Source organism: Stereum hirsutum (genome assembly GCF_000264905.1).
Source record: "Stereum hirsutum FP-91666 SS1 unplaced genomic scaffold STEHIscaffold_3, whole genome shotgun sequence".
NCBI lineage: Eukaryota > Fungi > Basidiomycota > Agaricomycetes > Russulales > Stereaceae > Stereum > Stereum hirsutum.
In genome coordinates, this window is record NW_006763133.1 from 1800852 (window position 1) to 1820597 (window position 19746).

At 51.9% G+C, this 19746-nt stretch overlaps 9 protein-coding genes across 9 annotated transcripts; 5 read left to right on the top strand and 4 right to left on the bottom strand.

Annotated features, from left to right (window-relative positions):
* Window positions 1-74: 74 nt before the first annotated feature.
* On the top strand, window positions 75-3990 carry STEHIDRAFT_74389 (NAD-P-binding protein). The gene is made up of 9 exons (XM_007300524.1): window positions 75-233; window positions 291-314; window positions 371-572; window positions 639-761; window positions 825-998; window positions 1058-1141; window positions 1202-1740; window positions 1793-3049; window positions 3102-3990. The coding sequence occupies exons 1-7, from the start codon at window positions 159-161 to the stop codon at window positions 1327-1329; spliced, it is 810 nt and encodes a 269-aa protein (XP_007300586.1). The 5' UTR covers window positions 75-158; the 3' UTR covers window positions 1330-1740; window positions 1793-3049; window positions 3102-3990.
* Window positions 3991-5618: 1628 nt separating this feature from the next.
* STEHIDRAFT_145163 (uncharacterized protein) lies at window positions 5619-7821 on the bottom strand. Its single transcript, XM_007300983.1, has 7 exons — window positions 7446-7821; window positions 7308-7366; window positions 6887-7238; window positions 6777-6825; window positions 6616-6721; window positions 5906-6560; window positions 5619-5849 (listed from the first exon to the last, which is right to left on the bottom strand). Exons 1-7 carry the CDS (start codon window positions 7485-7487, stop codon window positions 5715-5717), a joined length of 1398 nt encoding a protein of 465 aa, XP_007301045.1. The 5' UTR covers window positions 7488-7821; the 3' UTR covers window positions 5619-5714.
* A 274-nt stretch (window positions 7822-8095) lies between these two features.
* STEHIDRAFT_108596 (AB-hydrolase YheT) lies at window positions 8096-10048 on the top strand (the record flags this gene model as incomplete). Its single annotated transcript, XM_007300984.1, has 8 exons — window positions 8096-8132; window positions 8324-8567; window positions 8625-8743; window positions 8785-8970; window positions 9040-9179; window positions 9241-9269; window positions 9337-9567; window positions 9643-10048. 8 exons carry the CDS (start codon window positions 8096-8098, stop codon window positions 10046-10048), a joined length of 1392 nt encoding a protein of 463 aa, XP_007301046.1.
* Window positions 10049-10289: 241 nt separating this feature from the next.
* Window positions 10290-11359, bottom strand: STEHIDRAFT_51521 (RWD-domain-containing protein; the record flags this gene model as incomplete). Its single annotated transcript, XM_007300415.1, has 7 exons — window positions 10290-10447; window positions 10503-10670; window positions 10753-10873; window positions 10937-11067; window positions 11119-11184; window positions 11238-11271; window positions 11327-11359. 7 exons carry the CDS (start codon window positions 11357-11359, stop codon window positions 10290-10292), a joined length of 711 nt encoding a protein of 236 aa, XP_007300477.1.
* A 447-nt stretch (window positions 11360-11806) lies between these two features.
* Window positions 11807-12190, top strand: STEHIDRAFT_153820 (uncharacterized protein; the record flags this gene model as incomplete). The annotated part of the gene is made up of 3 exons (XM_007300985.1): window positions 11807-11843; window positions 11905-12080; window positions 12140-12190. The coding sequence occupies 3 exons, from the start codon at window positions 11807-11809 to the stop codon at window positions 12188-12190; spliced, it is 264 nt and encodes an 87-aa protein (XP_007301047.1).
* A 1274-nt stretch (window positions 12191-13464) lies between these two features.
* STEHIDRAFT_52285 (uncharacterized protein) lies at window positions 13465-13741 on the top strand (the record flags this gene model as incomplete). The annotated part of the gene is made up of 2 exons (XM_007300469.1): window positions 13465-13567; window positions 13623-13741. Coding segments are annotated over 2 exons (222 nt in total), but the record flags the coding sequence as incomplete, so codon positions are not given.
* Window positions 13742-14548: 807 nt separating this feature from the next.
* STEHIDRAFT_166263 (uncharacterized protein) lies at window positions 14549-16585 on the top strand (the record flags this gene model as incomplete). Its single annotated transcript, XM_007300986.1, has 9 exons — window positions 14549-14685; window positions 14775-14791; window positions 14869-15010; window positions 15068-15341; window positions 15397-15459; window positions 15513-15597; window positions 15665-15789; window positions 15946-16090; window positions 16153-16585. 9 exons carry the CDS (start codon window positions 14549-14551, stop codon window positions 16458-16460), a joined length of 1296 nt encoding a protein of 431 aa, XP_007301048.1. The 3' UTR covers window positions 16461-16585.
* A 56-nt stretch (window positions 16586-16641) lies between these two features.
* On the bottom strand, window positions 16642-18165 carry STEHIDRAFT_92608 (cyclin-like protein; the record flags this gene model as incomplete). The annotated part of the gene is made up of 7 exons (XM_007300987.1): window positions 17918-18165; window positions 17784-17865; window positions 17581-17712; window positions 17359-17528; window positions 17046-17275; window positions 16906-16985; window positions 16642-16851 (listed from the first exon to the last, which is right to left on the bottom strand). Exons 1-7 carry the CDS (start codon window positions 18064-18066, stop codon window positions 16642-16644), a joined length of 1053 nt encoding a protein of 350 aa, XP_007301049.1. The 5' UTR covers window positions 18067-18165.
* Window positions 18166-18426: 261 nt separating this feature from the next.
* On the bottom strand, window positions 18427-19368 carry STEHIDRAFT_119054 (uncharacterized protein). Its single transcript, XM_007300988.1, has 6 exons — window positions 19346-19368; window positions 19245-19284; window positions 19162-19173; window positions 19003-19091; window positions 18920-18942; window positions 18427-18861 (listed from the first exon to the last, which is right to left on the bottom strand). The coding sequence occupies exons 1-6, from the start codon at window positions 19360-19362 to the stop codon at window positions 18800-18802; spliced, it is 243 nt and encodes an 80-aa protein (XP_007301050.1). The 5' UTR covers window positions 19363-19368; the 3' UTR covers window positions 18427-18799.
* Between the last annotated feature and the right edge of the window lie 378 nt (window positions 19369-19746).

The following is a 19746-nucleotide window of genomic DNA, read 5'->3' on the forward strand; positions in this document are numbered from 1 at the left end:
CACGACATGCAACCCACGGCCGTGGCGGACGGAATCCCGTCCCGCTGCTACGAACGCTGGTCCCGACAAATATACACACCCTTTCGACGATTCGACATCGGCCATCTTCTTTTACTCGACCAGCATCCAAAGCTTTCCTGTCCTACTCAGTTCCCTCGATGTCCGTCTTCAACTCGTCCAGATTGCTCGGCAAGACTGTTCTCCTTACAGGAGCCAGTGCAGGTATCGGTGCTGTGAGTGGTTCCTCTGTTTATCTGCGATATACGAGACTAAAGAAAAAATATGATCAGGCTACCGCCATCCTGTTTGCTAGGGTAAGCGCTCTCGGTGTTGTGTACATCATCGCGCAAAACATAACGATGTGGTACAGGCAGGTTCCAACTTGATCCTCCTCGCCCGCCGAACGGACGCCTTGAAGACCGTCGCCGAAGCCGCAGCCGCCGCGCACAAAGAATCCGGTGCTACCCAAGGTGGAAAAATCGCTACCATCCAGTTTGATGTCGCAGACAAGGCACAGGTCGCTTCACTATTCGACAAGATCCCACAGGACCTCCGTAACATCGATATCCTCGGTGTGTCTCCGCCGTCCGCGTTATCTCCCTCGTAATATTCAATGCTGAGATGTCGATGTGTTGCAGTGAACAATGCTGGATTTGTGCACGGTGTGGACAAAGTCGGATCTATCGCAGATGCTGATATCGAGGCGATGTTTGCCACCAACGTGCTCGGTCTGATCTCCATCACACAACTTCTCGTCAGACGTGCGCTTTTTTTCCTTCAGCATGTCTCCAAATTCCCCTTTTCTAAGGACATGGCTCGTATAGATTTCAAGGAGAGAAATGCCGGGCACGTCATCAACCTTGGTTCCGTTGCTGGTCGTGAGCCGTACCAAGGAGGAAGCATCTACTGCGCCACCAAGCATGCTGTCAGGTCCTTCGGCACCTCTTTGATGAAGGAGCTCTACGACACCCCCATCCGAGTCAGCGAGGTCCAACCAGGTGAGTCTACCCGCATATCCATATTTTACTCCACCGAAGATCCTCATGTATATTCTCAGGCTTGGTTGAGACCGAATTCTCCGTTGTTCGCTTCCGTGGGGACAAGTCTGCAGCGGACAAAGTTTACCAGGGTCTCGATCCTTGTGAGTGGTGTCCTCAATTATCCTCGGGCGTCGAATACTTACAAAAACGAAATCATATAGTGACCCCTCAGGACATCGCCGAAGAGATCGTCTGGGTCGCCTCTCGTCCACCTCACGTTAACATCGCCGAGCTTTTCGTCCTACCCGTTAGCCAGGCCAGCCCAACGCTGGTCCACCGTGGAAACTAATCGGGGAGCTGGAAGCCCAGGCGAGCAGTCTAACAGAAAAGATGTATTCTTACCGCACAATATTATCGTGTATCTGTCTGTCGATGGATGAAACAACCAGTGTAGAATTTACATTATCGAGGGAAGTAAAGAGAATCCAAGACTGTCATTATATAGATAGATGAGTAGCAAAACGTGACGAGGGCGTAAACAAACGAGTAAGGAGTGACTATGGATATAAAATGTACTAATATAAGTACTGGATCAATTCTTCGCGTTCTTGCCCTTGCCTTTGGGTTTCGGTTTCGGTAATTCTTGAGCCTCTGGGTCGTTCTCGTAGACAAACTTCTGAATGACAATTTCCTCGAGAACGAGTCCATCAAGAGGTGTCTCTGCGTTCACCAGATTGCCGAATTGATCTAACCGCAAGCCCTATACCGAAGTTAGTACGAGAGATTGCTATCCAACTAGTGAAGAAACATACCTTCGCGGCAGCAGCCAACGCGCCCCTCTGCTTCGCCGTTAGCTTCGACGCATTCTCCGGCGGCTTCGGTGGATTCTCCTCCTCGAAATACACCGTATCAAACAAGAGCTTATCCCACTTCACCCTCCTCGCTTTCTCCTTCGCCGCCCCTCCCTTCTGCGGTGTCTCCCACTCCTCATCATCGCCCGCCCCAATCCTATGCTTCAGCGGCAGCCCATCCGGTCCGATATCCACACTCATGAAACTCAAATCCCCCAAATCCGACTGTCCCATCTCATCATCATCGTCCCCCACTCCCCTCTTCGCTCGTCTCCTCGCAGCCCTCTCCTCCCTCTCCTTCGTCTTCTCCTCTTTCTGCTTATCCATGAGTGTCCGAACCTTCGTCGTAGGACTGTCCGGCCTCGCTCCGTCCTTCCGCACGATCTCCGTCTCCAGACGAGCGGCGATATAGTGCTGATTCTTCGTCGTGTTGTTGGCCGTGAGGTTCTTGAGCGCGACGGCACTCATGGCGGAGAAACCGGTAGGATCGAGGAGTGCTTGACGTTGCTGTTTTCGCCGAGGCTGGAGTGGCCGTGTACCCCCAGTCGTGTCGTTGAATGACTGGCCGGCCACGCCTGAGCGTGTGCTTCGCCGAGCTGAGGTCGAGGCCGAAGTGGCAGATGAAGAGGCTGGAGGGTCTGCCGTAGGCGGCTCCGGTGACTTGTTCGTTGTTTGTGGTGGTGTTGATGGCAGAGGAACCTCCTCAGGAATAGGAGAAGAACTGATCTCGATGGGAGAAGGCGATCTGAATTCTGGAGCTGGTGGCGACGGCTCCCTGGTAACTTCTGGTACAGGGACCGGAGGAGAGGGTGTTCTTGTTCTCTCACGCTGGGGAATTGTACTAGTAGGCTGTGCGACGACAGTTTGAGGTCTCCGTGGAGGACCCTCCACCTTCCGCGCCATCCGTGGCTTCTTTGGGGGACCCTCATCACTCGGTTTCGTCGATACAGCCGGCACAGGACTTGGCGCTTTCTCCTTCTTAGGAGCACCCATAGCACGCCGTGGTGGTAACGCTGACCTGACCTGAGGAGCGGGAAGAGTGGATTCAAGACGTTTACGCTTGAGCGTGGATGCCGTGGAGGCTGAGGGTGCATGGTTCGCATCGGGGACGTTCGAGGTTACGGTGCGAGAAGAGGAAGGCACAGCTCGTGTAGGCAAGTCTTCGGAGCTGGATCCACTGGAGTTATTGGCCTTCAGGCTATTCGACGTCTGCTTGGCCTGTCAATATAGTCAGTCTGGTTTTATGAAGAGAGTCAAAGTGGAAACATACAGCTGGATTACCGATCGCCTTTCGCGGAGCCAACAGTTTCGTTGCAGTAGGCTTCGGATCCACAGGCCTCGCATAGGGCTTGGCCCCAATACGCGGAATCTTGGACGTCACTGTTGGCTGCCGCAGAGTCGACTTTGCCGGACTAGAAGGTGCTGCTGACCGTGCTGCTGGCGCAGGAGCTTTCGCTGGTATTTGTGCTGGTGCTGGAGGCTGAACAGAAGAAGTCGACGCCTCGTCCTCCTCCAGAATCACGCCAGGAAGTTTCGACGCGGCGCGATGCACTCCACCGTTCCGTAGAGGAAACGGAAGTGTAGTGCGCATCTTCGAAGGACTCGCGGTCTCCGAATCCGACAAAGACTTCGAAGGCGGCTTGATCTGGTTGACCCTCGTATTCTGTGGCTCTGCGGATCCAAACCGTGGAGCTTTCAGAGGGGATGCTGGAGGTCGACTGGCCTTAGTTGCCGACGTGAATTCGGAGGGCTTGACGCGTCGAGCAGGTGTACGGTTCGGATCGTCCAGAGGGCGAGTATTCGTGAAATTTGGATCAGCATGGTTCGAGCCTAAAGGCTCCGCCGAACCGAGACGTGGTAACTTCGTGGCGGAGAACGGCATATCCTTGACGGGCACACGTCTCGCAGGACTTCGACTTGATCCTTCGAGTGGCGGAGCGGTGAATACAGGAACACCGAAGATTCCTCCTGCACCCGGTACCCTGCCTGGCCGTGCGGCAGTGGGGTGCAGAGGAACTCGTCGAGCTGGGGAAGACATCCGTGATGGGCTCGCTGGAGGATCCGAAGGATTTGCACCAGAGGGACCTGCTTCTTTGTTGATCTCTTGCTGAGTCGAAAAGATCAGAGTGCGCTCGACGTCTTCGGCAGCCCGGACAGGGCTAGAAGATGCCTGCTGGTTGGGAGAGGCCCGCCTCTTGGGTGTTGAAGGTAATGGAGCATTGAGAAAGGCAGATGGGAGGACTGAAGTCAAGGACGCGCCAGACGACGTCGACGGCTCAGGTGATACTATAGGTGCCAATAGATTTGAGAGTACGGTGACTGAACTAGGCGAAAGGGATGAAAGCTCTCTACGGGATGACGCCCTCTTGGCCCTTGCATCTGGACTTCTCCGGGACGGAGATATCGTACCAGACTGGTCGTTGCCAGAGGAGATGCGCGCGGATCGTCTACGGGATATTCCCTGTTGGGGTTCCGGCGTAGTCTCTTCTTCTGGAGGTGTAGGTGGCGTTGGATCCTTGAGTGATATAGATTGAGAAGTAGTCGCCACATTATTTCCAGCATCGTGGTCAGTCAACATCACGAGCTCCACATTGGCGTGTCCTTGCTCTCCTTGCGCCACATGATTGGGGTCCTCTCCATCCATGGGAGTATCCTCATCGCCCGCTACCTCGCTTTTTGCAGGAGGTCGCTCAGGTGAAAGATCGATAATGTCGAGTATCTGTGAAGCCCCTAAGTAATCAAACCGAAGAACTTCAAGTTACAGGCTAGTAAGAATACGCACATTCTCTCCGTCCGTGACGGAAGCCAAGGGTTGTGGCAGCTCACCCTCCTGTACAACAGCCTGCACTAACGACTGGTCAAAACTGATGAGGTCATGAGATATGTTCTGAACTTCGTTTGGTTCTTCCTGGCGTTCTGCAGGGTTGGCAGGGGGAGGTGGAGGAGAGAAAGGAGAGAAAGGGTCTTCGATGGGAGGCATAGGAGCACCCATCTGTTCGAGCAGAGGTCCCGCGTCAAAGGACTGAGAGATATCGATCAACCGGTCCGAGAAGAGTTGGGGTGCGTCTTCGGTGGGAGTTAAATCCTCGCCTTCGAGCTGGTCCATTTGTGGCGGAGGAGAAGGGTTATCGTGTGCTCGGGATATCCTCAGCGCCAACACTGATGGAGGGTCTGTCAAAATTGGAAAATGTACGCCCATATGTTCTAAATCAGACGATGACTTCGCACAAGAATAGCACCCACTCACCATCGTCCACAAATGTCTCTTTCTCTGGGGTGCCCGCCCTCCCTGAACCTTCTTCCTCCCTGATTGGCTCCACATCCGGGTCGTCCGAATCTGAATCATCATGGTCGTCTGCCGAGGCTGTCGGACTGGGAACACGCGCAGCTGAGAGACGAGACGATCTGCGCAGAGGGGATTGGGTCGCTGTGGATGTCGATGCACGCGTACTGCGCCTGGGAGTGGGTAACGCTGTCTGGGACGCGAGTTTCTTCTCCGGAGACTTCAAAGGCCCCATGTAGACGCGCGAGCCAGCGGTGTTAACTCCATCTTCATCTGAGCTATTGTCTGAGTCAGGGGAGTCGATATTGATGATGGGGAAGAGTTCCTCTGTGTCTGCCATGGTACGGGCAGGAGGTGAACACAAAGTACGAAGCAGACAAGTCGCAACGCGGAGAACGTTCACAGTTTCAACGCGTCGCCACACGTGACCACGCTTTCTTTTCTTAAATCTTCTACGAGTTTTATTTTGAACTGCTTTGCAACAAACAACAATGGAATACGGTCGTGTCAAGTACATGGATGTATTGCCTATCCGAGCCCATATCATAGCATACAAAAGGAACTGGTTCGTGGCGTCATAAAGGGGTCTGTGTCGATAAATTAAAGTTGAGGGGAGAAAGCGCGAGAGGTGGCGCTCCCTGGCATTGACGATGCTTCAGTGGCAGTCCGCGGTGGATAAGATGGCGCCCGCATATTATAATGCACGGAACTGGGAGTGTTTCCACGATCCTTTAGCTGGAATGGATGTAGCTCAGCGAAATGCCGTGAGAAGCGTGATGTGTGGCACTGACCCTTTCGTTCTCCTCCTGCAACTGAGCCAAGGCTTCCTCCTGTTGTCTAAGTTTAGCGGTCATCTCGTGGACCATGGCAAGTACGTCCGGATTAGAAAGGTCGAGCGAGGAATTCATTGAGTTATCGTTGTGCAGGCGACGACGCTTCGCTCCCTGCTCGTCCTCATAGCTAGGAGCGCGATGATACTCCGAGCCACCGATATCCCTATTGACCATGTCGAAGTCCCTATCCACCATCATAGAGTCCGTGTCGGCTATCTTGCGTTTCCTCGTCATAGGAATGTTGTCGCCAGAACGGTGCATTTCGACCGGACTCGCAGAGAACGGCATTGGAGGATAAGATGGCAGTTGAGCAGACAACTCATGCCTGAACCGGTCGAGCGCGACGCCAACCTCAGAGTCTATAGCCTGAACAATCGAGTTCATGAAGTGCTGGAATAGATCTTCCCAAATATGGCCTAGGCGTTTGAAGTCCGCCTCCATTCGATCGTGGTTCTTTCCATGACTAGCAATGACGGCGGCCAGCGCGGGAGTGACGATTGCGTTGGTTGAAGGAGAGATAGCTGAGAGAGTGGAGGACAATTCCGTGCACGCCTTCATACGTTCAGCGTCCCTTTCAAAGGCAGCTGTATCCTGAGCAGCCCTATTTGTTATCCTAAGAGAAGTGGATATTTAGAGAACAACATCGCTTGAGCCACAGGTCGACACACTTAGCGACATCCCGCGATAACTCCACGATTTTTTGGACGAAGGCATCTTGGTAGTGGAGCCCTGGGGCTTCGCGACGAACTTCTGGAGTATTACCGCGTGCGCGTTCTGTTGATATATGGCAGGTTAAACAGGGCACCATAAGACAGGCAAGAGCGACTACCTTTTCCCTTTGGGTCCGTGGTGCGACCACCACGGTTAGATTGTAGATCCTACGTAAAACGAAAATAGTTCAAGTTTATCGGGTTCGATAGTTTTGCACAACACGCATACCTCTGCATGCCTCGACCTCATATCTTCATCGCCGTATACCGATCTTTCCTCTATTTTGAGCTCAGGATGCAGAGGCATATCAGCTGGCCGTCGAGGAGTATCATGGTCGTCTCTACGATCATCGCGATGGGTAGGACGGCCTCTGTCCTCTCGGGAGTCCACAGTTTCAACGTGCTCCCTCATGAACAGTTCAGACTGCGGTGCAAGGGGCGGTAAACGACGACGACTATTGGGCGGGCTAGGTGGCTCATCGTATGGCCTTGGGCGTGGGCGTGAATCACGATGGACCGGACTATGATTCTGCGCCTTACGATGCGAACTCGTCCAACCAGGATCACCGGGGTGTAAGAAGCTAATGGGAGACGTGTCAGGATATGATCTCAGCAAACGTCAGATATGTTATAAACGAGATCAGATCAACCTGCAGTGCTTGCCCGCATTGCAATACGGCTTGATTTCCTTGCCTCTGTCATCAAAGTACTGCACGCGAACCACAGCGACGAACAACGCCATCAGTTATCGTGTCACAACAGAAGAGAAGAATAAGGGGCGGGCTCACTCTGCAGCGCAGGGACTTGTAATTACCGCTACGATTCGACATGGTGGCTCAAGGGAGAGATGCAATAGGGTGCGTATTCGAGAACACAAGTCCAAATTGGGATGCGCTCTGCGCCGGAGTTCAAGAACGGAAATAGGTGAGACGATAATGTCCTCTTGAGATGTCCCGCCTTCGCACTGATAAGTATTGCCTGTCAGCGTTGAATGATCAACGCGACGATCAGCCAGTTCGGAACGGTGTGTTCCCTTTGGATCCGGATTCCAGAAGTCAGTTGCAAGTTGGCCGTAAGATCGAGGGAGAGTAGGTCAAGAACTGGGTCGGGGAGAAATTTTGAGCTGGGTTTGAGAGAGGACGTGAGCCACGAGAAGTGTCGTTGCAGAGCTAGAGTCGTGTGAATGTCAGCCACGTCCGGATACGCACCTTATATACTATTTCTTGAACAATGGACATGAACAGACAAATCGAGAAGCGGCAACATGGCGGACATGATCTCACCCAACTACAATTGTTTCCCGAAGTTCCGTAGCAACAGCTGGGGGCCTCTGTGTTGATACAGCAGGAGAACAACAACGAAGAAAATGATGGCACAGTGGCACCTCCCGATTGTGGCAAATTCAACCGGCAAAACGCGGGCTCGCTACTCAGCCAAAATGACCCGGTTTCTGGTAATGCCGGCTTTGACGCTCGGTATGCTATGCTACGCACTTTCACGATGTACATGTTCTTTTCCCATTCTCCATCGTCCAGTACTTTGCGGCCCAAAAACTCCAGGCCGGATACAGCACATTAGAGGAGTACGGGCGCTATCTCCGGCTTGACTCGAACGACGAACATCTAGACCTCTCCGTGCTGTGAATTGAATACTGCTATGGGTTCAGTCCTCAGCCTTAATGTTGCTTGCGTCCCCAAAGTCTTCTGGGCCAACACACCAGCCTATTTTTCTACACGAACTTCTCCAGAGTCAGAAGTATCAAGGACATCCCTACGCGCCTTTGTGGAATCTAGAGTACCTAGCCTTTTGCAACAATTCCATCCGGCATGGTGGTTGCCCGTAGGACATCTACAAACAATGTACTCGGTAGTTGGGGATTTCTCGAAAATCGACAAGGTGGCTTATGACAGGTCCGTTCATCTCAGAGAATACCCGTCTGCTAGATCATAAATCTTGTGATACTTCAGGACACTTCTGCGACTGAAAGACGGAGGAACAATTGGGCTGGACAGCACACCACCCGCGAACGAGAGGATATTAGATGACGATACTCCCATCGTGGTTGTCTTGCATGGACTTACGGGAGGTGAGTCGTAGTGTGTCTCTATGATGGAGGAAGTTTCGAAGTTGATTGGGCCTACAAAGGGTCGCATGAGTCCTATGTCAGGGCCGTTCTCTGTCCTGCTATTGCTCCGGTAAAGCAGGGCGGACTAGGATATCGCGGCATCGTCGTGAATTTTCGCGGTTGTGCAGGTGTACCATTAACCAGCGCTCAGCTGTACTCCGCCGGACATACGGATGACATTCGTCAAGGTACGTGCGCTTGTGTAGTCGGTCGGCATATCTTCACTTGGTGCAACTATCTTATCCTGTCCTTTAAAGCTGTCACCTATATTGCGCACAGATATCCCAATGCGCCACTACTTTCCGTCGGGTTCTCGTTGGGTGCCAACGTCATGACCCGGTACGTTGCCCAGGAGGGCAAAGAGTGCCGTTTCCTTTCTGCTTGTGCTTTAGGCTGCGTGAGTGACCCTTCACGCCCCGCATTGTCGTGGATGCTGGATGCTAACATCTTCTCATCAGCCCTGGGATCTAGTCAAGAACAGCGAGATGTTCGTAAGCTCACATTTACTTCTCGGACCTCAAATATATCTGACGGTCATGGTTTCTTCCGCGCAGAATGGAGACGACGTTCGTGGGACGACACGTCTACTCTAAGGGCATGGCAGGAAATCTCCGAAGACTCCTCGACCGTCACTTGGATAGCATCTCCAAGTTCCCCGACACGCCCCTCGTGAAAGGCTACGCCAGTCTGGTTGAACTCCCTTCGAAGCCTGCCTTGGTCGAGTTCGACAACAGCGTCACCCGTTTCTGCGGTGGCTCGTCTCCTCCTTTTCCCTTCGAGAACGCGTAAGTAGTACTCATATGTATGGTCCGTCCTCCTCGCATGTTAACGTCGCTCATGGTCCTTGCCCCTTATATCAGATGGGACTACTACGCTTGGGCCTCAAGTCACAAATATCTCAAAGACGTACGGATACCCTTCCTGGCGATCAACGCCGAAGATGACCCCATAGTGCAAGACATCCCGGTCGACGCCGGAGGAAACGGATGGGTCGCCATGGCTGTGACTGAGCGAGGGGGACACCTGGGATGGTTCGAAGCTACGGGCTACCGGGAAGCCAAACGTTGGATCAGCAAGCCTGTGGTCGAATGGTTTGAGGCGTGTGTTAGGGATATCGTTCCGGAGCGGCGACGAGGTCATGCGATCAGGGAAGTGGATGGGTGGTTGGTCGAGGAGGGAAGAGAGCACCTGGGTTGTAAAGTGATTGAGGGTGGTGGAAAGGTGGAGGGCGCCGCTGGCGAGGAAGGCATGTTGGCGGGACTTTAGACCCCACTAGAGTGCTGTTCCGTAGATACTGTAACACAATATTTTGGTCATACTATATAGATTTTTGAGCTCATACTGCGCCGGCGGCACTGCTCCTTTGTCAAATAATAATGGAGTGCTTGACATGTTGAACGACCAATCTTCAACACTAAAGGTCTGTCTGTGGGAGACTATGCTAGGCAGACTTCGACATATTTTCAGGTTAGGGATACACGGTCGAGTACATACAACACATATCGGATCAGTCGCTATCACTGAATTCCACACGGTCACCGTCTTCTTCTTCATCGTCTGGTCGCCTACGCTCGTACTGGGTGACATCGACAGACTCGGTACCCTCTTCGACGAGGGAACTGTCCTCGATAGCCAAGGTGCGGTCGCGTTCAAACAATTGTCGGCCTACGACATTCTATCATCAATATGCATCAAAAGACATGGAGATCGAGGAACATACCTGTTGGCCGTGTACCGATTTTCTTATATTCTTCTCTTTCCTTCGACGACAGACCTCTCATCCTCTCCTCCTCCTGGCGAGTCTTCCTGATCTTGATCTCTTGATCGAACTTCTTCTTCCACTGCATGAAAGTGTCGACAGTCACGGGTGTACCTCTAGTACGCGCCTCTTCCGCCTAATAACGAAGACAAGTTTGTAAGGGACCGCCACAATTCGCGGTGTGGCGATGTGCGTACCTCCAGAGCTTTACGCTCCTTCTCCATCTCTGCTTTTTGATGTTCCTCGGCTCGATGGTGAATGAGGGTGGATAGTTGTTCTCTGAGATTTGATACCATAGCGAAAGTCATGGCCATGCCCATATTCTCCTCTCCCTAAACCACGATCACGCATGAGAACCTCTGTTCCAGTAGATCATATGTAAAATGTAGACGTACGACTGCGCGCATGCCATCGAGCAAGGATGTTGTTTCAGACTCATCGAGTTCTCCTTCGAGAGTCTCTAGAGTGAGCTCCGGTATGACATCGGGGTATCCATCGGGGTACTGGACAGAGAGCGAGAGTTTGACTATACGAAAATCAGTGACAAGGCCAGTATAGCAGTAAGAGAATCACGAACGATTTTCGGCCACTTCAGCGAAGTCCTCTGGTTCTACATCGATCTTGATTTCCCTTTCCGTCAGTTCTTCGCATGAGCCTCAGTCACTGCACGAGATAGAGTAAGACGACGAGACGGACTCGTGAATTCATCGGGATAAATCGATTCGAGAACCTTTTACATGGGCAGATGAGCATGGCGTGTGATCTAAAGGATGGTACCAACGCACCTCAAACTCCTCTATTAGGACGTCGGATGACATGACGAGAATGGCCTATGCTCAATGTCGTCGATGGAGAAGATGACCGAGGCCAGTTCTGGCGCCACACATCGACGGAACGAGCGCCCGCGTCTTCCCACGTTGTTCTTCCTCTCCGACCACGACTTGCTCGAGCCATAGCGGGTTCACCAGATAGTCAAGCCAAAGATGTTGCGGGCTGCCTTGCGTTGTATCCCCTCCTCGTCCTCGATTCTCCAGTCCGCCTCGGAATCATGCCCGCCTCTTATTGCCGCCCTGCGAGCTTCATCTCGTCCAACATTGACACACTTTACGCGGCGAAGTTTCTCTGACGATACCCAGGGTCAGCGCAGAAGAAATCCTACCTCTGTCCGCTGGCAGAATTTACAGGATGTTACGATCGCGACCAAAAAAGAAATCGCCCCACAAAAGACAGCGGAGGAGACCTGGCACGACCGGAGTCAGATAGCTATGGCTACGCTTCCCCGGCCAAAGGATACTTATGCAGGTCTGCCTCTTTCTTGTACACCGATGGTACGCGTATGGGAAGTCTAAACTATCTTTTTTAGGCCGTAGCGTCGAAGTCAGGGAGTCAGAGTTCAACGTGGCTCTCACGAAGCTGAAGAACATCGTCAGTCGGAACCGGGTCAGGAGGGAGGCGCAGGATCAGAGACGACATGAGAAGAAGGGTTACAAGCGGAGAAGGTTGGCAAGTGTTCGCTGGAGGAAGCGGTTCGCGTACGAGGTATGCATGTTTCGCTCCTGGATCACATTTTACTGGCCCATGTCGACGATGCACCACAGGTTCGGAAGAAGATCCAGCTCGTCAACGCCATCCGTGCGCGGGGTGCATGATGTCTATATTATTTGCAAAATACATCGATCACTATTGCCTGCAAGACTGCCCCATCAAGACGCGAAGTCTGCTTACCTTTTGCTGCTTCGTCCTCTGCTCGAATAAGTGTAATCTGTGGTCGAGCGGAGTGGTATGTCAGACCATCGACACGTCGCGAGGCAATGAGGGACAAACTGCTTTAGGGATAGGATGATCGTGGTGAAAGAGACAGTCGCACCCTCGAGTGAGTCTATTCATCATTGTGATGCTCCGCCACTATGTCATTGGACGTAACAAGCTTGATCTTTGAGTTCCATACTCAGCATATTATCGGTCACAGAGAGAACACCGTTCTCGTCCTGTCCAGTCAATTTAAAAGAGCGTTCTATTGTGGAGATGAGGGCCTTTTTCATTTCCCCTTTCTACGTTTGTCGCGACAATCACGCGTTCTTAAGCTTCGTTGCATAGCTTTCCCCAGATCTATCCTTGCACCCAAAGGCGCGCAAAGCAGCGCGCATCGCTTCTGAGGGGCATGGGAGGACCTTATCCCATCAATTGGCGTTCTTCACACATATTGTTTGCGAATCTGCTATCTCAGACAATCAGTGGAGGCGTGACCATCACTTGTCATGCTTTCTTTACAACCTTTTTCATGCGGGATCCCGCGAACAAGCGGTCAATTTCATTGTTCCGATACTGCGAGTTCGTTGGCCACCACCTAATTTGTACCCCGAATCTGTGTCTTGGAGTCTAACGCTCCAGCAGCTCATCTCTCGTTTAGGAGACTTCTCCTCATACCACGGCTATACTTCGACATGTGTTGGCCTTATGATTCGTCGTGGGGCAGGTAAACCCGTGGAAGTTCGATAAAGATCACTTACTAGGGCGTGGCGGGCGGGAGGAGGCCCACCTTGCTCGGTCAAATCTGCTTAAGGAGGACGATCCTGTGTCGCTGGTTGCGACTCAAGCATCCTTTTCCTCTTCACAATGGCCTTGTGGCGCACTTGCAGCGGAAGGCGTGTGCGTCAATCGAGAAGAAGGAGGTCATGGAAAAGGCCTCGAGCGTCCCCTCCCATCGCCACCAGGTGGGTCCCCCGACAATTCAGCTATAACACAGTTGGAAGGCAACTTCGTTTGGACAGCGACTCCCTAACCTAGTACATACCTCCTCGTCTCGAAAGACCTCATCCTTCTTTCTTCAAAAACCAGCTACATTATGTGTCATAATGTTCGTAGTGTCTCCCGTTCACTTCCCAACGCCTCCTCGGTCAACTGGTTTCTTTTTTAGATTCAGGACGGCCGGTTTCACACTGCTTGCGGCCACTTTGTTTCTATGTCGACCCGTCTACAAGACTGCCTTCGACCGAACTGCTTGTTCAGCAGACGGCATCCAGTTGGTGAGTACCACTGTCCTCTCTGCGACGAACGCATTGTCTCACCAAACGCTGCTAGGTTGTAAATCGCCAGCATGCTGCCGAATGATGTCTGTCCCGGTGCGGAATCCTATTAGGCGAGTCTTTGCATCGCCTCGGCCTCGGCCTCGTTTTTCTTTTCTCAAAGCTCTATACTGACCCTCCCGCACAGAGTCAGCGACACGATGTGTGGCGACTGCGTGGAGCGACAACGTCGCGGCACCCTGGGCTTGGGCTTACCATGATGGTTGATGAGCGACGAGCCTTCAGCTGTATTGGTACATTTTCATACTCATCGCGATTAGAGCGCAGGCGCTGTCGATTAATAGGTTATGTATTGATCCGGACTCTTTGCGATGGTCTGGGGGCGCGCACATGTATGTATCTTTCCTCTCGAAAACGTGCACTCCACATGTACTTGGACACTGCTACTGTCGCCTCCCTACTTTAAACCTATTTGTTTGGTTACTTATGTCGTCATTCGGGGAGACCGGGTTGCGCTGTTGCCGAGAGTACTTATAGGTCAGGTTCTGGATATTTTTGTACGTTCGAATGTGCACGGTCCTGCTTTGAATGAACTGCGTCTGCTTTCTCTAGACCTTGTGTCCTGGTGTGGCGTCTTGACGCCACGGCGAATTCCGGACACAACGAATTTCAAAGAGGTTGGCATCGCGGACACGTGCTCCACTCAGCTCTTGTTCCGAAAACGCGCACTCGTTTGTTCGACGAAACCGCAACGGAATAGGTACAAAGGTTGCTATAACTTATCAGATAAGGCCTCCTTCCTGTCGTATCCACAACGTCTGCGTGAGGGCGCTCGCTTGGCCCTAAAAGCACGGTGGGTTCTTCACTGTGCGCGACCAACTTGAACACAAACCACCTACTAGCACTACTACCTGCTCCGACTCAGCTTCCAACAACCTTCTTTGGCCCATCCCCCCTGCGTTCTCTTGATCACAGCTAGCAATGGATCCTGCCCATCTGTCATCCATGCCTGGCACCTTTACTCTGCGAGTAGGGGACGACCTCAGACGCTATCTTGCTAATGCTACTCTCCCCGATGTCGCGCTCCCCGCTCCCGAAATGACTCAACAACTAGTCCCGTGCGCTGGCGAGAAACCTCGCCTCGGTTCTCTACACATTCGTCCTGAAAGACACAGGCGATTGACTTACATTCATTCTTACCCCCAAGAGATGATGGCAGAGAACGTATGTAGATGTAAGGTCTTTCTCGTGTCTCCTCGTGCGCGCTCCGTCTTTCTGACACACCTTTTATGTGGCTCCAGATGGGGACTCATACGTCCCGAGTGACTCGCCCCCACTCAACTTGAAGGACATGGACCCCGTGAATAGAAGATTGTTCACCGTGCCCTGCGCAGATTTCGACGTCGTCTTGCCGCCCATTATGCCTGTTACTGATATCGACCGGTACGCTTCTCCCGAGGTTTCGCGTGTGTCTACTGGAATGAACTCCTTTCGCAATAGTTTCCAACAGCTCATGGAGAAAGTCCCGCTCCAGACCATACAGCGCGTCATGCATACGGTATTTCCAAACCGTAGGGATTGGGACATCCATGAAGAGGCAGCCGACTTGGACCATGAGTTGTTACGTATCTTTACCTGGCGGCGGCGAGTCGTTTCGCCTGCAGCCGCGAAGGCGTCGGACATCGTTGAGGATACGACCTCGGTGGTAGTCATCGCTTTACCTCCATGGATACTCTCAGATAAAGACTTCGAACGCATTGTCAATCTCGACGAGGTGAGACCGACTTATATGTTGTTACTTCCTGGTGTTCTGATCAACTATCATACAGTTCCCTTCATATGGACAATCATATGCCCATAAGATGAGACCGAAAGAAAAGCTCTGGGCCAAGGTTAGCGTGCTCTTTGTCGTGCGCTCTTCGACCGTCCTGAAACTTGTGTGTAGATTTATGACTCGTGCATGGGGCGCAAATGTCCTTGGTTCATACTCACCAATCATAAGGGGTGGGCGTTCGGCACATTCACGCCAGGTAAGTCTTATTCCGCTTTTAATTCTTGAGGGATAGAGATCACTGATGAGAGATATGAAACTCGCAGAGTACACGCGAGCGTACATTACTAGGGTGGTTCCATCCTCGGCCAAACGACCGACTGTCCTTGAATACCTATTCAACTGGTTCTCTACGGGAATGAGTAACCCGGAAGGATACAACGGAATGAAGGTGCGTCATGAAAAAAATAGATCTACTTGAAGTGTCTCTGCGGCTACTCCATCCCAGACAGGGATCCGGGTTATATGTGCTTTGACACTCCATTACGTCCGATGACTCGCAATCATAGAGATCCCTACATTCTGACGCTCTCGCGCCCATATGCAGGTACCGGAACCGCTTACTATCGAAGCCCCTTCACGATCAGTTACACCTACGTCCGACAGTATGACCCATCCATTCTTCCCACCGGGGCTTTCATCTAGCGCTAGTACTTCCAGTAGCGGCAGCAGCTGGCAAGGCGATAAGCAAGGTCCGTCCTTACGTAGTTTGACGTTCTAACACAAGGAGCAAACGCCGAATTTTGTGTCATAGGCTTCGACATTGCTTCTTGTGCCTCACAGACGTTCACGGACGGTACTCACTACACCTTCGCGGTGTCTGACTACAACCTCAACACTGAACTGCAGGGACCGCCCATCCAGCGCCAGCTTCACGAGTACTCACAAAACAGGAAAACGCTTGAACTCGTCGATTCGTGGAGAAAAGCGAAGGACAATCAGTCGACAGAGTTCGTTCCAGTCCCGCAGGATGATGTGGTCAGCACGGTTTCTACAGATTGGTCGAACACGACTGCACTGCCAGGTTCGAAAGGAGTTTGGTTAGGACCTGGCGCAGACTGAAGTGCTACGAAAGGATCCGCGCTCCGTTACAGAGTTCTATTTTGCTCTGAATTTGCTCTGATTTCCATGCTTTGTCCTATGCTTGTTGATAACATTGTATATATGAGACTGTATGATGTTCGGACAAACAATTTCTTCACGATGCTTTCTCCGTCCCCAAACAAGCCAGATACGGAAGACGCTAGCTGAGATCCAGTCTTCGACCGCTTGGCTTTGCGGGGCTACGTTGAAAAGTCCCATTTGAGACAGTAGTGGTTCGAGGTGGTTCGGGTGGCTGGCTATTCGGTGCCGGTGGTGGTATTGTCTGGTCTGCAGTGCTGGAATGTCCATTTGAGAGATCTGGAGAGGGGTATAGGACAGGTCGCGGAGAAGTCGACGTTGGTAGAGTTACCTGCATGTAAGTTATGAGTAGCTAACCCGGATGTATACAAAATCCCGCACTCACCGCAGCAAGGCGCTGTAAGTGCTCCATTGAGTTCACGGTTGCCTGCCAGTGGTAGAATTCGAGGAGGATGGAAAGCGCGTCTGAGTCCCGGATGGTGTCAGCCATCAAAAGCAGTACCGCATAAACGCCATAAGTCCCACCTCGTACGGATATCATCTCAGAATCAGTCATCAGGAACTCATGCGGTAACTGTCTCTGTTCAGGCGATGTCGGAGTAAACGGCCCTGCATTTGGATGTGGCGCGCGTAATTGCTCTAATAATGGGTCAAGCGTTTGCGAGCTGGAAGGCTCCGCAAGATGCTGGGCGAGCACAAAGGCAGATGCTGTCAGGATTTTTGGTGGATAGAGTACGCAGAGTGGTGTCCGATATCTATAGACAATAAACCATTAGAAAAGGCAGCTTGCCCTAGGTAGAACATGTCGCAGTATGGCTTGATGGGATTGGATACTAACGAGTCATGAGCTATGGTCCACGCATAGTCTTGAAGCTTGGTAGCGCACTCAAACTTCTCGAAGAGGTCGACGAGATCTGCATGTGGACTTTCAACGACAAAATCGAAGCATAAAGCCTCCAATAACACCTCCTCTGTCAAGAGGATCATGTCGCAGGTGATATCGATAGTCTACTCAATGTTAGCTTCTGGAAGGTAGTGCAAGATGCGGCGCGTGCCCTACCTTCCCCTGAGAGGGCACATCGTTGATGTCGACGTTGTCCGATTTAGCGCAGTACACTCGGGCAACATCGCGAAGCTTGCGACCACATTCCTCCGTTTTTGTGGCGAGGAATATACATGCAGCTGCGACCTCCTGTGTATTTCGAGACCAGTATATCAGTGCACGCCGTGGAAGAGAATGACATGAACAAGGAAGATGCTAACTTGTCGATGATAATCTTCCATAGAGTGGCGCATGAAGAACCGATGAAACCAGGTGGCGGCGGTGAAGATCGCCGCTTTGTGGCTAAGAACGGTGAGCTTTCCAGGTTTGAAAGACGGTATATTTCACTACCCACAGTGCAATTGATGTCCCCAAGCGAAACAAGAACTCGATGCCTCGATTCCGGTTATACATTTCATCTTGTAGAGAACGCTCCAAAGCTGTTGGAGTCTGTTCTAACGCAGCTATAGGAAAAATCCACTGAGAGAAGTCCAGCGATGACATATCCTTCCAGCAGTGAAGGGTTTATTCAAAAGCAGAACGAGCCTATGGAAGCAGGACCCTTGTCGTGGATAGCAGCCGCGTAGCGAGCAAGTAAACGAGTGTTCGGAAGCGGAGTCGACAAAGATGATGCTGAGAAGCCGTTCGGCTGCGAACAGGCTTTCTCGCGGAGTTGTAACTTCTCACACGGCCACGTGCGACGGAAGTATCCTGTCTTGGGCTGAGCCGTCTCGACAGTCAGAATGTTCAACTTTAATCTGCACGGCTTCAAATGGGGTTATGATCCGTTTCTGGGCGCCTAGTGAGGTTCGCACGAACGTCGCTTTACCCTATTGTTGCGCGTGCCTTCGCGTAGTGCGGGAAAAAAACTTATCACGACTACATACTAACAAAAGGAAGAGCACAAAGCGCGGAGGACTACCATGGCAAGTAAGGTTTTTCGGCAATAGTTTCCAACAAGACAGCTAGAACCGTATCGTAGTAGTATGTAAGCACTACAGAATTCGGCAAGAGCAATCAAGAAGGTTAAAAAGGGTCACGACTTCACTATCCGTTATCTACAGTAACTTGTGTTCTACCATCCAGATTATCTGCTGTCCCCCTTCATCTTACAAAGACTAGTTATAACTTGTACGAGCGATTAGAGCCATTACTACAGGAGAGTATTCATCGGGTGTCGAGTACGTCTCGTTATGATTCTCAGGTATACTTCGGAGCGCGGCGCGGCTGCATGCATCTATCTTCGAGGAGTGACTCCCGCCTGTAAGCAGAAGGGACACATGGAGTTGGGGTGAGGATCTGAGAAGGGGGAACTAGCGTGAGCGAGCGTATCATCGTCAGCATCCTAACGACGTACTGATCATGTGAGGCGACATTCGACTGTGTGAAGAATAGACGTTTAGCATGCAAGCCTGTGCAACGAAGGCCATGAGCACTCACGCCTGAGCACAAGTCTGAGTACACTGAGGAGGAACACAGTCCCGTGGATGATTGGGACTGAACTTGCACCATCGGCTGTCGCAGTGTATCTAAACGTAGAGAGGACAAAAGGACGTTCGATAACCAGAGACGGGATCGACGACGACGTCTCGGACTTACATCTTCATCTGGCTACACGTGATATCAATGAACATCGACGTCAGACGATTGATGGAAGAAGGAAGGATGACTTCATAACTCACCGAGGTAATCTCGTGCCCACAGAGGTAGGTGTTCGTAACCCTAAGCGACGATCCAGGTAAGACGGTGGAGTGGGGATAAGAGCAGTAGGAAGGCCACCAACCTTCGACGGTGACACATCCTTCTTCTGAAGCGGGCAATCGCTGCAGAAATCACCTCGAGCGGTGTAGGCTTTTATAGGTCCGAGCTGGGAACCGACGAGCCAAGTGATATAACGCTCTTAACATGAGCGGACGCATGCGTCACTCACCTCCGAGGATTCGAAAGATCCTTGATAACATCTTCCGACCGGATTCCGGAGCAAATGAAAAAGGACTGGACAAATCCTCGAGGAGACGCTTCCCACAAGAGCATTGCGGAACGGGGGTAAAACGGCTTGCCATAGGTCAAGGTATAAACGAGGTCGTGCGGTAGAACGCCAAAAGGCTAAAGCTCAACAACGCTTATCCGAGAGAACCGAGAGCCTGGCCTGACCGTCTCATGAGGCAGTCGGGGAGGGGTATC

Coding starts and splice junctions, on each gene's coding strand:
- STEHIDRAFT_74389 (XM_007300524.1), top strand. CDS start 159: ATGTCCGTCTTCAACTCGTCCAGATTGCTCGGCAAGACTGTTCTCCTT. Junction 315..370: donor CCGCCATCCTGTTTGCTAGG/GTAAGCGCTCTC, acceptor GATGTGGTACAG/GCAGGTTCCAACTTGATCCT. Junction 999..1,057: donor AGTCAGCGAGGTCCAACCAG/GTGAGTCTACCC, acceptor GTATATTCTCAG/GCTTGGTTGAGACCGAATTC.
- STEHIDRAFT_145163 (XM_007300983.1), bottom strand. CDS start 7,487: ATGTCGAATCGTAGCGGTAATTACAAGTCCCTGCGCTGCAGA. Junction 6,826..6,886: donor TGAGGTCGAGGCATGCAGAG/GTATGCGTGTTG, acceptor CGTTTTACGTAG/GATCTACAATCTAACCGTGG. Junction 5,850..5,905: donor TGCAGGAGGAGAACGAAAGG/GTCAGTGCCACA, acceptor CATCCATTCCAG/CTAAAGGATCGTGGAAACAC.
- STEHIDRAFT_119054 (XM_007300988.1), bottom strand. Junction 18,943..19,002: donor ACTCAGACTTGTGCTCAGGC/GTGAGTGCTCAT, acceptor TTCTTCACACAG/TCGAATGTCGCCTCACATGA. Junction 18,862..18,919: donor AATGTCGCCTCACATGATCA/GTACGTCGTTAG, acceptor CCCCCTTCTCAG/ATCCTCACCCCAACTCCATG.